Genomic DNA, 14,363 nt, shown 5'->3' with positions numbered 1-14,363 from the left:
ACCTCCGTAACAAACAAATTTCAGACTGGTCCTATTATCAGCATCTTTACTCCACCATTAATCGTGAATGTGCTAAAGCGCTTTACCCAGCGGATTTGTCAAGGAAAGAAATTACCTATTTCACTCGACTGAGGCTCGGACACACAGTGATCACGCATAGCCACATTCTACAATGTGCAACACCACCTGTATGCCCGTATTGTTCAAACTGTCTAACTGTCCAACACATCCTCGACTATTGCCCAAACCTATCGGCGCTCCGAGCAAAGAATTTTGGTACCACTGTACCGCCAACTCTACTAAATGAAATTAACATCGGAAACGTTAAAAAAGTAATAAAATATATGAACGATATTAATCTGTGCAGCAAAATTTAAACCATATGTTAAATTCGGTATATAAGAACAGCATTCGTATATATATATACATATATAAAAACAAAAAAAAAGGATTGTAACCATTTAATCGCACCGTAGGCCCTGGTAGCTAGTGTGTTTTTACTCAAGTTAGTTTAATATTTCATATTACTCTAACAAATAATAATAATAATAATAGGATGCATATTAAAATTTTAAAATAGGGTATTAATGAAAGATACCCTAGAGTGAGAAAAATCAAGAAGAACTTACTCGGAAATCGAGTTAAACTCACGCATAGCCCGCTTGAGGGGAGCATATTCAGTAAAATTAGTACTTTCCTTTTTGTAATAAAATGGGGAAATGGATCTGAGACAACGCTGAGGGGTATTGAAATTAAGTTTCCCTAATAAATAGAGACATTCAATACCTCCGTTAATTACATTGAAAACAAATGAAAGGGAGAGAATGGACCTTCGATGTTCCAGTAATTTAAGATGTAAAAGCAATAAACGCGATATATACGATTGTATTGGGTCAACAAAATTTAATGAGCGGAGAGCATATTTAAGAAAGATCTTTTGAACACGCTCGATCCTGTTAATTAACGATATGCAATATGGTCTCCAAATAAACACTGCATACTCCAGAATGGACCGAACAAAAGATGTGTACAGTAATTTTAACGTGTAGGGATCGGAAAAATTTGTAGAATTTCGACGGACAAAGCCGAGTACAGAAAATGATTTTGAAGTGATATAGTTAATGTGATTACTGAAAGAAAATCTGTTGTGAAAGATTACCCCAAGACCTTTGATTTCAGTAACGCATTTTAGGACGCAATTAGAAATATTGTAGCTAGAAGATAAGATGTTGCGTCCCCTACCATAAGAGATCTGTGAGCATTTATCTAGGTTCAGAAAAAGCTTCAATTTCAGGCACCAATTATGAACATCTTGTGTGTTTTTGATTATTGCAAACATTTTTAAGTCATCTGCATATAACAGAAAGTTAGCGAAAGAGAAGCATCAGGAAATGTCATTGATAAACAGCACAAAGAGAAGTGGACCCAAGACGCTTCCTTGTGGGACTCCCGAAGACGCAATGAATGAATAAGATGACACTCCATCGGCACTGACAACGCATCGTCTGTTTTTCAGATATGATTTAATCCACTGCAAGAAGACCGAGTGAAAACCTAGAGAAGATAATTTTTTAATTAGAATATTGTGTGATACTTTATCAAAGGCTTTAGAGAAATCTGTGTAGACACAATCTACCTGAAATCCAGCGGAGAATGCAGACATACAATAATCGCTAAAAACTGCTAAGTTTGACACAGTGGAGCGCCCAGAGACAAACCCATGCTGATTGACATTAATTATTGATTTTACTGCAAAAAATAATTTATTTTTAACAGAACACTCAAAAATTTTCGAAATAGTAGACAGTTTAAAAATAGGCCTGTAATTGGAGGCAACATCCTTTCTAGCACCTTTAAGAAAAGGGGTAATGCATGTCAATTTCCAGTCAGAAATAAACTTCCCGGTGGAGAGAGACTTATTGAAGATAAGCATGAGAGGATATACTAAGGCAATACAATTTTTTACAAGTACGGGCGGAAGCCCATCCAAATCCAATTTGGAAGAAGACTTAATATCACAAATAGCCTTGGCAATATCGTTCTGTGAAAGACACAGTGAGCCAAAATTTATGGATGGGAAGTCATAAGCTGAAAAAGTGGAACTAGTACCAGGATCATCTTGGACATAGTTCGATTTGAAATAAATAAAATTTGTGAATAAAATTAAGTATATTTAGTTTAAAGAAAAACAATATGGGCTTTTGAGTGAAATTATTGATTTTAAAAGTACAATGAAAATTAGTTATATTTAAATTATCAAAGCATGTTTTAAAATTTATAATGAATTCGCAATAAGTGCTCTAACACGTCTAGCCTCATTGATATAGGAGGAGTTGGATTCGGTTTCATCAAACTGTATTGCTTCAAAAACTTCAGCCTGGGAAAATTCATTTCTAATAAAATGTGTGTCATAGCATCGGTAATTTATACAATTTAAGAGCGTAATGCGATTGCCTAGCTTCCAGTACACATCTCCATAGATTTTTTAGAACACCATTTGTTCTCTCCACAACATTACGCGAGTTACGTTTTCTGTTGTTTTATGAATAAGACCTCGGTTCGCTGTACTGTGCGGTTTGCCGTCAGGTTCTTTATTATACCCTGAACAGGGTATATTAAGTTTGTCACGAAGTTTGTAACACCCAGAAGGAATCGTCAGAGACCCTACAAAGTATATATATAAATGATCAGTATGTCGAGCTGAGTCGATTTAGCCATGTCCGTCTGTCTGTCTGTATATACGTATACGAACTAATCCCTCAGTTTTTAAGATATCGTTTTGAAATTTTGCAAACGTCATTTTCTCTTCAAGAAGCTGCTCATTTGTCAGAATGACCAATATCGGACCACTATAACATATAGCTGCCATACAAACTGAACAATCGGAATCAAATGCTTGTATGGAAAACTTTCATATTTGACAAGATATATTCACGAAATTTGGCTTATATTATTTTCTAAAGCAACAATGTAATCTCCGAAGAAATTGTTCAGATCGGTTAACTATAGCATATAGCTGCCATACAAACTGAACGATCGGAATCTATGTAGTTCTTGTATGAAAAACTTGCACATTTCACAATGTATTTTCACAAAAGTTGGCACAAGTTATTTTCTATAGCAACAATGTAATCTCCGAAGAAATTGTTGAGATCGGTTAACTATAGCATATAGCTGCCATACAAACTGAACGATCGGAATCAAGTTCTTGATTGGACAACTTTCACATTTGGCAAGATATATTCACGAAATTTGGTATAGATTATTTTTTAAGGCAACAATGTAATCTCTAAAAAACTTGTTCAGAACGAATTACTATAACATATAGCTTCCATACAAACTGAGCACATAACGGGTGATTTTTTTGAGGTTAGGATTTTCATGCATTAGTATTTGACAGATCACGTGGGATTTCAGACATGGTGTCAAAGAGAAAGATGCTCAATATGCTTTGACATTTCATCATGAATAGACTTACTAACGAGCAACGCTTGCAAATCATTGAATTTTATTACCAAAATCAGTGTTCGGTTCGAAATGTGTTTTATCGACAAATTTTGTTCAGCGATGAGGCTCATTTCTGGTTGAATGGCTACGTAAATAAGCAAAATTGCCGCATTTGGGGTGAAGAGCAACCAGAAGCCGTTCAAGAACTGCCCATGCATCCCGAAAAATGCACTGTTTGGTGTGGTTTGTACGCTGGTGGAATCATTGGACCGTATTTTTTCAAAGATGCTGTTGGACGCAACGTTACGGTGAATGGCGATCGCTATCGTTCGATGCTAACAAACTTTTTGTTGCCAAAAATGGAAGAACTGAACTTGGTTGACATGTGGTTTCAACAAGATGGCGCTACATGCCACACAGCTCGCGATTCTATGGCCATTTTGAGGGAAAACTTCGGACAACAATTCATCTCAAGAAATGGACCCGTAAGTTGGCCACCAAGATCATGCGATTTAACGCCTTTAGACTATTTTTTGTGGGGCTACGTCAAGTCTAAAGTCTACAGAAATAAGCCAGCAACTATTCCAGCTTTGGAAGACAACATTTCCGAAGAAATTCGGGCTATTCCGGCCGAAATGCTCGAAAAAGTTGCCCAAAATTGGACTTTCCGAATGGACCACCTAAGACGCAGCCGCGGTCAACATTTAAATGAAATTATCTTCAAAAAGTAAATGTCATGAACCAATCTAACGTTTCAAATAAAGAACCGATGAGATTTTGCAAATTTTATGCGTTTTTTTTTTTAAAAAGTTATCAAGCTCTTAAAAAATCACCCTTTAGTTGCTAACAGAAATACACGTGTGAAGGGTATTTAGCTTCGGTCCAACCGAAGTTAACGTTTCTTCTTGTTAAATTATCATTTCATTCTTAAACTATGCTTAGCGTAATTTACTTAGAGCCGTTGGGCTGATTCGACATTTCATTATTATTGTCAACGACCCGGCATAACTTATGGAGCTATTCCAGTGTGACGCATGCAAAATTAGGCGATTTTCGTGAATTTTTTTAAGAGAAAGTACGCAATTGAATATTTCGAACTTTTTTGAACGTAATAAGGTATATTTTCAGCTATATTTTGAGGTTTTCTTTTTTTTAAATTTTGAAAAATAACGCTATGGGCTGTCTTCGGAGGTGCCAAAAACAAAAGTGCCCCAACTGCTGACATGATTCCGGCCTAACGAGTAGCTGAAACAAAAAAATTTGAAAAGTTTATTAAACCTAAAGATATTTCCTATATAATGACCTACGATCTTAGAAAAATATCAAAAATTAACAACATGGGGTAATTTTGAAAAAAAAAACGTTTTTTTAGGTAAAAAAATGGTCAATTTTGAATGCCAAATTGACAATTTTCAACCAATCAAAAACATCGTAAGTCATTGTATAGTAAATGTATTCAAAAACACTCAATTTTAATTTGAAGAACTTCATTTCTAATTTTGTCTTGTGGCATGTTTCTTCGAAAATCGTTCGCTTATAACGGATAAAACGACTTCTGAGTGGTGATTTTAATGAATAAATTCCTTTTGGTTGAAATACTCTGCGTTGGCCGTTGAAAAGTTAAGCCTATACTTCTCAGGAGCATTCATTCCTTTCATTTCTTCAAAATAATTAATGACCTTTAGAAATATGCATATTTGCATTATTTCGTTGTCATTTCCATATTTCCATATGGCCTTCGATTGTCAACCCTTGCCGCTGTAGCAACTTCGCCTACAAACATGCGTAAATATGTACACTAGTCGGCATAATTATTTTGACGAAAAACAAATGGTTTTATGTGACTTTGCAATGGTTTAATATAACTCAATAATTTTTTTCTGTATTACATAGTGCTAATACAAACTTAAAAATAATGCATTCAACACTTTGCCATATGAACTTCAAAAAATATAAGCTAAAGTAATTTTCATGTTGTGGCATAAGTATTTTGACAAGTACCTTTTTATGTGAATAACAAAGTTTAAACTTAAAAAACCTAAAGGCAAAAAAAGGAATTTAGTAAAATATATAATTTCCTTTAGTTTCAATAACTTTTTCCAGGCGTCCCGGTACTGAATCAATTAAATTTTGGATGATCTCTGGAGATATCTGTTCTCAAAGGGAACTGACCTCAGAAATTGTCTCCTCTCTGGTTTTATTCAACGATTCTGTTCCTTTACATTTCAATAAGAGACCAGACGTTTTCAATTATATTTAAATCTGGACTTTGAGGTGACCAGTCCAAAGTGGTAACACCAACATCCTTCAAAAATATTTTAATCATCTTGGCTTTGTGGCATGGGGCGTTATCCTGTGGCAGAATGAAGGATTGACCAATAAGCCTGTCTCCAGAAGGAAATGCATTCTCTTCTAGAACCAGTAAATATAGGCCTTGGTTCATCGAGCCAGTGACAGGAACGAAGTCACCCAGTGCATTATACGCTACACATCCCCAGAACATCACAGAGCCTCCACCATGGCTTACTTTTTGGCAAACGGGCCGCCTTTTCTGCCTTTGTTCCATTGGTAATCTTACAAAAAATTTATTTTTTGATGAATTATACTCAAAGGAGCTTTCATCTGTCCTTAGAGCGCTCCTCCAGAACTCCTTTGGCTTATGGGCATATTCCTTTGCGAAAGTCAGTCTTTTGAGCTTGTTTGCTTTTGTTATATATGACACTTCCTTGACTTTATAAGTCTTAAAATCACATTCTTTTAACCCTAGAGTGGTAAACACCGCCTGTGAGGCGAAGAATTTTTTTTTTTTTTTGCAATATTTCCTGATCGTTCACTCGTATTAAGGCGTGCGCTCGTGCCAACTCAGTTGAGTGTTGTACGAGCTTGGGCACAGACGTATTTTGATTTGCTGCGTTGCGTTGGTTATATATAGATACGTGTGTCGCCTCTGAGGCGAAGTTTACCAATAAAGGTACTTTTTTTGTACATATTCGTTTGCGCATTTGTTTGGTGTTTTTTGCTTTTTTGAGTTTTTGCGTAATTTTTATAGTTTTTAGAGATGGCTCCTCCTGATGTGCAGTTACTCATATGGCTGGAGGAGATATCGCTTGATGGAAGTGAACTTGATGACGATATGGGTGTAGATATCGATTCAGATGATAGTGTGGCTGATCCCACTTACGTCGATGATTTCGACGATGGCATGCAGTATATTGATGTATCTAATGAAATTGATGTCAATATACAATCCACACCGACTCATGTTCATGAAGCTGTAGACACGTCGCAAAATGGCGAACAATTGGCTTGTGAGAACTGGATAATTACGCCATCGGCATGGGTTATGAGGGGTAAGAACAAATATATATGGTCTTCCGAACCGTCTTCGACAACAAAAGTATCGAACAGAACTCCTTCGAGAAACATAGTTCATATTACGCCAGGGCCAAAAGAAGGAGCCAAGGGTATAGTAGATCCCTTGAAGTGTTTTGAACTGTTTTTTACTACAGAATTGAAGGATGAAGTACTCTTACGCACTAATGAATATATTGACCAAGCAGCTACCAAGTATACAATTCAGAATACCACTACATCACAGGTAACAATAGAAGAGCTTCGTGCTCTTATCGGTATATTTATCATGAGTGGTGCGTTAAAAAATAATCACTTGTCAACTGTTGAACTGTTTGACCCTACTATTTGTGATGTGAAATAGTAGGTGGAAAACCCACAAATTTTATTTTGTCTTCCAGAACTTATTTTAAGTTTTAAGATTTATATTATTTTTTAATATGTTAATTAGATATAAGGTCTACAAGACACTGAAGTTTTTTTTTTGATCTCAAACTGTTTTTTTATTTTTTTATATTTTTTTTGTAAAAGATCTATTCATACTACTAATAAAATATGTGATCCATAAATGTTGCCAATAAAATATTTAGGAAAAATGAATTGTTTTTTGTTTATTTTTATTACCAAGCATGTAATATATACGTTTTTGTTTTTGTTTTAATAAATTTTTGTTTTGTTAAGGGTAAAATTTGGGTTTTTTATAAAAGTCGCCTCACAGGCGAAGATTACCATTAAAGAGCAAAAAAATATGTTTACCATTCTAGGGTTAATCGTCGACGGACGGTGCGCTCGCTAATTGGTGTTTTAGCTGTCGAATTAAATTGTTCTGCTGCGGATTGGGGGGTGTGAGTCCAGTTCTTCTTTCATAGCTTTCTCCCAATGTGTTCTATCTTTACTGTATTTAACCTCAACAAATTTATTTGGTATGGAATAGATTAACCGTGCGATTCTGTAACGTGAGACAGTCTCAAGTCTCTAAATTTGAGATTTTGAGTTAGAGACAATTTTTGAGACTTGAGATGATTTTGCTATTCTGTAAGTGACAGTCTCAAAATCTATTACATTTCATTATTCAGAGATGTTTTTACATTTGAATGAAAATAAATATGTCGATAACAAATATTAAATTTCCTATAGCATAGTCAAAAAACATAATTATCAATAAAAATAAAAATATATGTTGACTTTGTTTCATAATATTTACGAAATTTATGTAAAATTGATTTATTTTTCATATTTTCGTATTTGAGTTGCTTACAAAATATAAAGAAACGACAATCGATTAATATCTATGATGATCTCTATTCAGTATATTCAAAATGGCAGACAAGAGCTCTTTTTAGTTTTGTGACCTGCTAACTACCAGGTCTCAACATTTTGAGACTAACGCTAGAGACTGTTTAGTGAATAGTAACTAGTCTCAAATTGAGACTTTGTCTCAAAATGTCTCAAACAGAGACTAGAGACTGGTTACAGAATCCCGCTATAAAGATTGAGTATGCATTACACAATTATTTATTAAATCTTGATAAGATACTTTTGGTTTATTCTTTATTCGATCACTTTTTCTAATATTTATCTGCGATTCCAAGTCTTCTTTTTCATAAGACTTTTCACCAGACATTTCTGGATCGGCATTCTCAAATTCTACCATATCACTAGGCTGTTTATCTGCTTCATCAGATTTCCCATTATTGTTGAGGACATCTTCATTATCAATATTTGATTGAATACTTTCACCATCTTCATTATTAAGATGCATGTCAACCTCAACCACAGCTCTAGATTTTACCATATTTGTTTCATCAACAACAACATCTCTTGCTGTTACAAATATTTCTTTTCCAACACAAAATTCTCCCATTTCATTTGATAAATATTCCCTCCCATTATCTATGTACAGATTAACTACTATCAGATTAAAATGGGCTTCGCTTTTTAAAATAAAATCCCTAAATGCAGTAAAAACATCTGACTTGTAAGTTAACAAATATGTTACACAGTAATGTGTATATTGATCTATAAAAACAACATAGTAATTCTTTGTATTTATTGTTGGAGGTGTTATCGGACCACAGACATCGGAATGTATTACAAATAATGGCTTATTTATGTGATCTTTATTTTTAACCTTTTCAAAACAAGTTTGTTTTCTTTTAAGCAGGCTTCGCATAAATCATTAACTGGATTAACATTAGTTAGCAAATTAGTATCTTCAAATAAATTGTGGTTTTTAATTTCAAGAAATTTTCCCTGACTTATATGCCCTAACCTCTCATGCCATATGTTATAATTTATTTTACTTGATACAAATGCATTCTTAGGTACTGTAAATCTCACAGAAGGAACATTATCAATAAAATGTGCATCCATTATATTTATATTATCTTTACTTACAATTACACCTCCTGGATGAAATACAATCGTAAAACCAGTTTCTTGCATTTTTTTTAACAGAAATAAGGTTTTGTGATACATCAGGACAAAATAACACATAATTTAGGGTAACGTTGGTAAAAGTATCGGTTAGCAATTTCATTGATCCCTTTTTAGTTGCAAATATAAATTCATCCGACTTTGCAACAGCGATTTTGATTGGTGATTCAAGATGACAAACGTTTGAGAGTAGATTTTCGTTGTTGGTCAAGTGATCAGATGCACCCGAATCCAATAGGAAAGAAATATGCCCATCACTTATAGCAATCCTTCCTTAAGTGCCCTATCTTGCCACAGTAAAAACATTTTTGTTTATTAAATTTGAATTTGGATTTAAATTGGACTTTATCTTGAAACTTATAATTTTTATATTGAAACTGATTATTTTTATTTTGAAAATTGTTCACTTTATTTATTTTATTCACAGCTTGCAATACTTTTAAACTTGTATCTTTAGATTTTTGCTTTAACTTAATTTCATGATCAAGTAATCTATTTTTGACGAAAGCCAAAGTCAAATTCCTTTCTGCGAGTGTTTCGATGGCGGTAATGACGCCGTCATACGAAACAGGTAGGGAAAGCAAAAGATGGCTGACCTTGTCCATGTTATCTAATTTCGCGCCAGATGCAGAAAGTTCTGTTATTAGATCATCAAATATATTAAAATGGTTTATCAAATCCATATCGCCTTTTAATTTTAGTGAAAGTAATTGTTTACGGACGGACAACTGTGTAGCCAAACTTTTGCGTTCATATATTGAATCTAAATTATGAAAAATTTCTTTAGCATTGCAATCATCTGTGACAAAACTTAAGAAGGAATCACTTAAATATTCAATAATTGTATTTTTGGCCAATTTCTCTAACTTTTCCCACTCATCACTTTTTTCACCACCAATTTCATCAATTACTTTAATCGAATCATTTCCGCTTAAAAGCGCCCTAACTCAAAATTTCCAAATCGCATATTTTTCACCGTCGAACGGCCTTATATTTCTTTTTGATTTTTCCATGATAATTAAATGTAAATCACAAGTTATACTTATCTTCGATGGGGATCTGGGCCCATAACCTGTAGAAAATTCTTTAGAAGGCAGATCAATCGTAAAAGCCTTTCTAGCAGGAACAAATAAAAATAAAAAAATTTTGTTGCGGATATTCCAATGTTCTGTAGACACACGTGCTTATTGTTACAAGTAACCAAGTAGAAGAAAGATAAAAGTAGGAAACAGTAAGTAAGATGACAAATAAATATCGATACTCGATAAATATATATACACTGTTTTTGCCCTTAGTGATGTGATATTTCCACACTAATTAAAAAAGTGCTCTAGCAAATAAAGCTTATGCTTAAACTAGCCCCTGTGCGGACCAGGTGTTGCTTTTACATAAAAGTTTGAGCAGAAGGCTTTTGGATGATTAACATCATTTATTACAATTTCTTTACTAATACCAAGTGGAGACAAATACTTGCTGTTGACCCAAGTATGACTCGACTGCGACAAGATACCATCAGAAATCAATGGATTGTCACAATTCCAAACATGGTCGAAAAACCTTAATATTACTCTTATTGCATATTTATTAAAAGGGAGTACTTTAGAATTTGAATAGATATATTTATTTGAGTATCTCTTTTTAAAGTGAATGAAGTTTCTGAGTTATACTTCTTATACGAGTTCGGAAAGGTTGCGTTAAATGCAAGTTGCGCAACCTTGCTCAATATGAATCTAACGCAACCTTGTTTGCGAAGATGTTCGAGTAGCAAGGGAAGCGGTGACAATCAGCGATCGTTTCTTTCGGCACAGCTTTTCTACCAACAACACAATGTTGCCATGCTTATGCTGTTGTTGTTTTTGTAGAACAATGTTTCAATTTTTGGCTGGTGACATATTCACATGTGTGCGCATATGCATGTTTGTATGCTTGTGCATTATTGAAGTTATACTTCTTTTTCTTTCGTTTGTCTTTCATTTCTGCGAATTCTCAACTATTTTGTGTAACTTTTGGTTGAAATACTCTGCGTTGGCCGTTGAAAAATTAAGGCTATACTTTACAGCAGTGTTCCCAAAGTGGGCGATAACGCCCCCTTGTGGGCGTTGCAGGTGTCAAGGGGGCCGGTAAGAGACCCAGAAAGAAAATGGTGGCGTTGTGTAGAGGAGAGGAGTTATTTGTAATTTTATTTAGCTAGGAGGCCTCTTAGACAACAACTACATGAGCACTCGACTCTCAACAACAACTTGTGAACATCAACAAATATGAATTAAAAGATTGCTCAAACTCGGTTCTATATTGAAAATCATGTCAATCGGTCGCTCCGTTTCATAACGGGGCATCTCCACAGGATAGAATTTATAGAATACTAACTGTCAAACGTATTGTAATTGCCATTGCCAAATCTGTATATGGGCATTTGCTATCATAATATAATCATTTGCGCAAAGGTGTAGGGTAGGTAGGTTCGAGCTGATGTAGCGCACGTTTTGAGCTTTTGAACTCCTTAAATCTTTTATGTGGAAAATAAAAAAAGGATCTTTATCCTTTCTTACAAATGAATTCTGGGTAAAATACGAAAAGTAGAAAGATCCTTTTTTTACAAATGTATTTCTGGGAAAAATAAAAAAAGGATAAAGATCTTTTTTTTACAAATGTATTTCTATTTTTGGACTACTATATAATAATTGTGCTTAAGCATTCCTATATAAACAATGTAATATTTATTTTATATTCATTTGTGGTTTTGCGCGCAATAGATGAGCATTACTTACGCCTCCTTTACACTACTCGCGAATTTAACGTATTTCTCAAAGCAAAACAATGTCGGAAATAAAAAAGACGAGACGGCAATACTGCGCGGAATATACAATATTAAATTCGGATTCACCGAAAATCCCACAAACCCATCCTCGCCATTGTGTCTTCTATGTCTAAAAACATTTTCGAATGAAGCAATGAAGCCTTCAAGATTGCAAGATCATTTGTATAAAATGCATCCAGATAAGAAAGACAAAAATGTAGCATATTTTCAAGACCTAGAGAAGAAGCATAATACTCAGCCAAATGTAGCAAAACTATTTCGGTGACTGCTAAGCAAGATGACGACGGACTTCGAGCTTCGTACAATATCTCTTTGTTAATTACTCAAAAAGGCAAACCACATAACATCGGAGAAGAGTTAATATTGCCAGCAATAAATGAAGTAATAACTACCGTGCTTTATAAACCGGCCGCAGATACATTATTATCCGAAACATTCCTTTGAGTAATAATTCTGTGCAAAGACGAATTGATGAAATGGCTGAAAACATTGAAGAATCATTGTGCGATCACCTGAGGACAAGCCAATTCTCAATTCAGCTCGATGTGTCCACTTTACCAACTAATGAAGCATTGTTGTTGTCTTACGTGAGGTTTATTAAAGATGAGAAAATATGTGAAGAACTATTATTTGCTAGAAATTTAGAGACCGATACAAAACACGAAACCATATTCAATATATTGGAAAAGTTTTGCGATGAGAAAGAGATTCCTTTGAAAAATATTATTTCAATTGCTACGGATGGCGGTCCGGCTACGATATGGTGCCATAAAGGCTTAATAGCGCACTTAAAAAATAAAATTCCAGATGTCCTTGGTGTACATTGCGTTATTCATAGACAACATTTAGTTGCTAGAAACTTAAGTGAAAAACTATTTCAATCACTGCAACATGTCATCAAAGCAGTCAATAAAATCCGCAACAGCTCTTTGAATGATAGATTATTTCATCAGCTTTGTGTTACTAATTACGAGGATTTCAATCGTTTGTTGTTTCATACTGAAGTTCGTTGGCTATAAAGAGGCAATTTGCTGACTCGATTCAACAACCTGTTTGACTCTGTTATAGAGTTCTTGGAAACTAAAGATACAGAATTTGAAGACAAGCTCATAACAGCAAAGAATGATATAGCTTACATGACAGACCTGTATAAATTGTTCAGCGACATGAATCTCCAACTGCAAGGCGATAAACTAAATTTAATTAAAACAAAAAACGTCGTTGTTGCTTTCGCAGCCAAACTGCTTCTACACAAAAGGAATCTGGGCAGACGTGAGTTTCACAATTTTCCAAATTTATCAGTATCATGCAGTAACGACGAATTATTTGCCTACTGCCAACATTTGAAAAACCTCCACATTGACTTGACCGAACGATACCAGGACATTTTAAACTTGGAAATACCAGACTGGGTGTTGGATCCGTTTTAGAATGTCAACACAGCAATGTCACCTCAGCTGGAAGAAGAATTTATAGAATTGACAACAAACGAGGAAATAAAAATCAAGTTCAAAAATGGTTACCAAGAATTATGGCTACAAAAATCGATCTCGCAATTGTACCCTGGATTATGGTCAATCATTCAACGATTCTTGATAGCATTCCCATCGTCATATTTTTGTGAACGTGGATTTAGTGCTGTGACAACACTGCTTACTAAAAATAGAAATCGTTTGCTTGTTACCGAACGTGGCGACTTGCGACTGTTTTTGAGTAAATTGGAACCTGATATTAACAAACTTATTAAACAGTATCAGATTCATCCTTCACATTAGTTTTTATATATGGATCGATTATTTTAGTTTTATTTTTAATAAAAGATTCTCTATTTTAATACTATAAAGTAGTGTTTCAATAATCATTCTTATTGGCAGGTGGAGCCCGTAAGAGTTAACTTGAGACCTAAGCGCCGTTGTATGTTACCTACTGCGCTCAGGTTTCAAGTTGCTGGTTATAGTAAAAGTTTCGTTTAGAATTCCCCGTTAATATACAATATATAGGTCACAATAATTAATTTGAAGTTATAGTGGTTTTTAAATAGGTGAAAAAATGGGGGCGCTAAAAAAATATTTATTCTCAAAGTGGGCGGTAGACAAAATAAGTTTAAGAACCACTGCTTTACAGGATCATTTCTGGTAGTTAGTCTTCATTTACATTTCTTGGAAATCGCCCCGCGATGACGAGGTCTATCGTTTTATCTGACATCGTGAGGTTTATGAACTTCATTTCTAATTTTGTCTTGTGGCATATTAGAAATGATGTTTCTTCGTAAATCGCTCACTTACAACGGATAAAACGACTTCTGAGTGGT

General features: G+C 34.5%; 1 protein-coding gene and 1 non-coding gene across 3 annotated transcripts; both read left to right on the top strand.

The window, feature by feature from the left end:
* Positions 1–5,393: 5,393 nt before the first annotated feature.
* On the top strand, positions 5,394–7,532 carry LOC125779473 (uncharacterized). 2 transcript variants are annotated; one of them, XM_049460833.1, is made up of 2 exons: positions 5,394–6,418; positions 6,504–7,532. In XM_049460833.1, the coding sequence occupies exon 2, from the start codon at positions 6,506–6,508 to the stop codon at positions 7,160–7,162; it is 657 nt and encodes a 218-aa protein (XP_049316790.1). In that variant the 5' UTR covers positions 5,394–6,418; positions 6,504–6,505; the 3' UTR covers positions 7,163–7,532. The 2 variants fall into 2 exon arrangements, with proteins under 2 accessions (XP_049316790.1, XP_049316789.1); XM_049460832.1 differs by having other exon boundaries at positions 5,395–6,418; positions 6,497–7,532.
* A 6,625-nt stretch (positions 7,533–14,157) lies between these two features.
* Positions 14,158–14,363, top strand: LOC125779921 (small nucleolar RNA U3). Its single transcript, XR_007423455.1, has one exon. It is a non-coding gene; the product is annotated as a small nucleolar RNA U3 (small nucleolar RNA).

The sequence above is a fragment of the Bactrocera dorsalis genome, chromosome 6 (genome assembly GCF_023373825.1).
Source record: "Bactrocera dorsalis isolate Fly_Bdor chromosome 6, ASM2337382v1, whole genome shotgun sequence".
In the NCBI taxonomy this organism is placed as follows: Eukaryota; Metazoa; Arthropoda; class Insecta; order Diptera; family Tephritidae; genus Bactrocera; species Bactrocera dorsalis.
The sequence above is the reverse complement of the archived record's forward strand: the minus strand, read 5'-3'. Positions and strand labels throughout refer to the sequence as shown.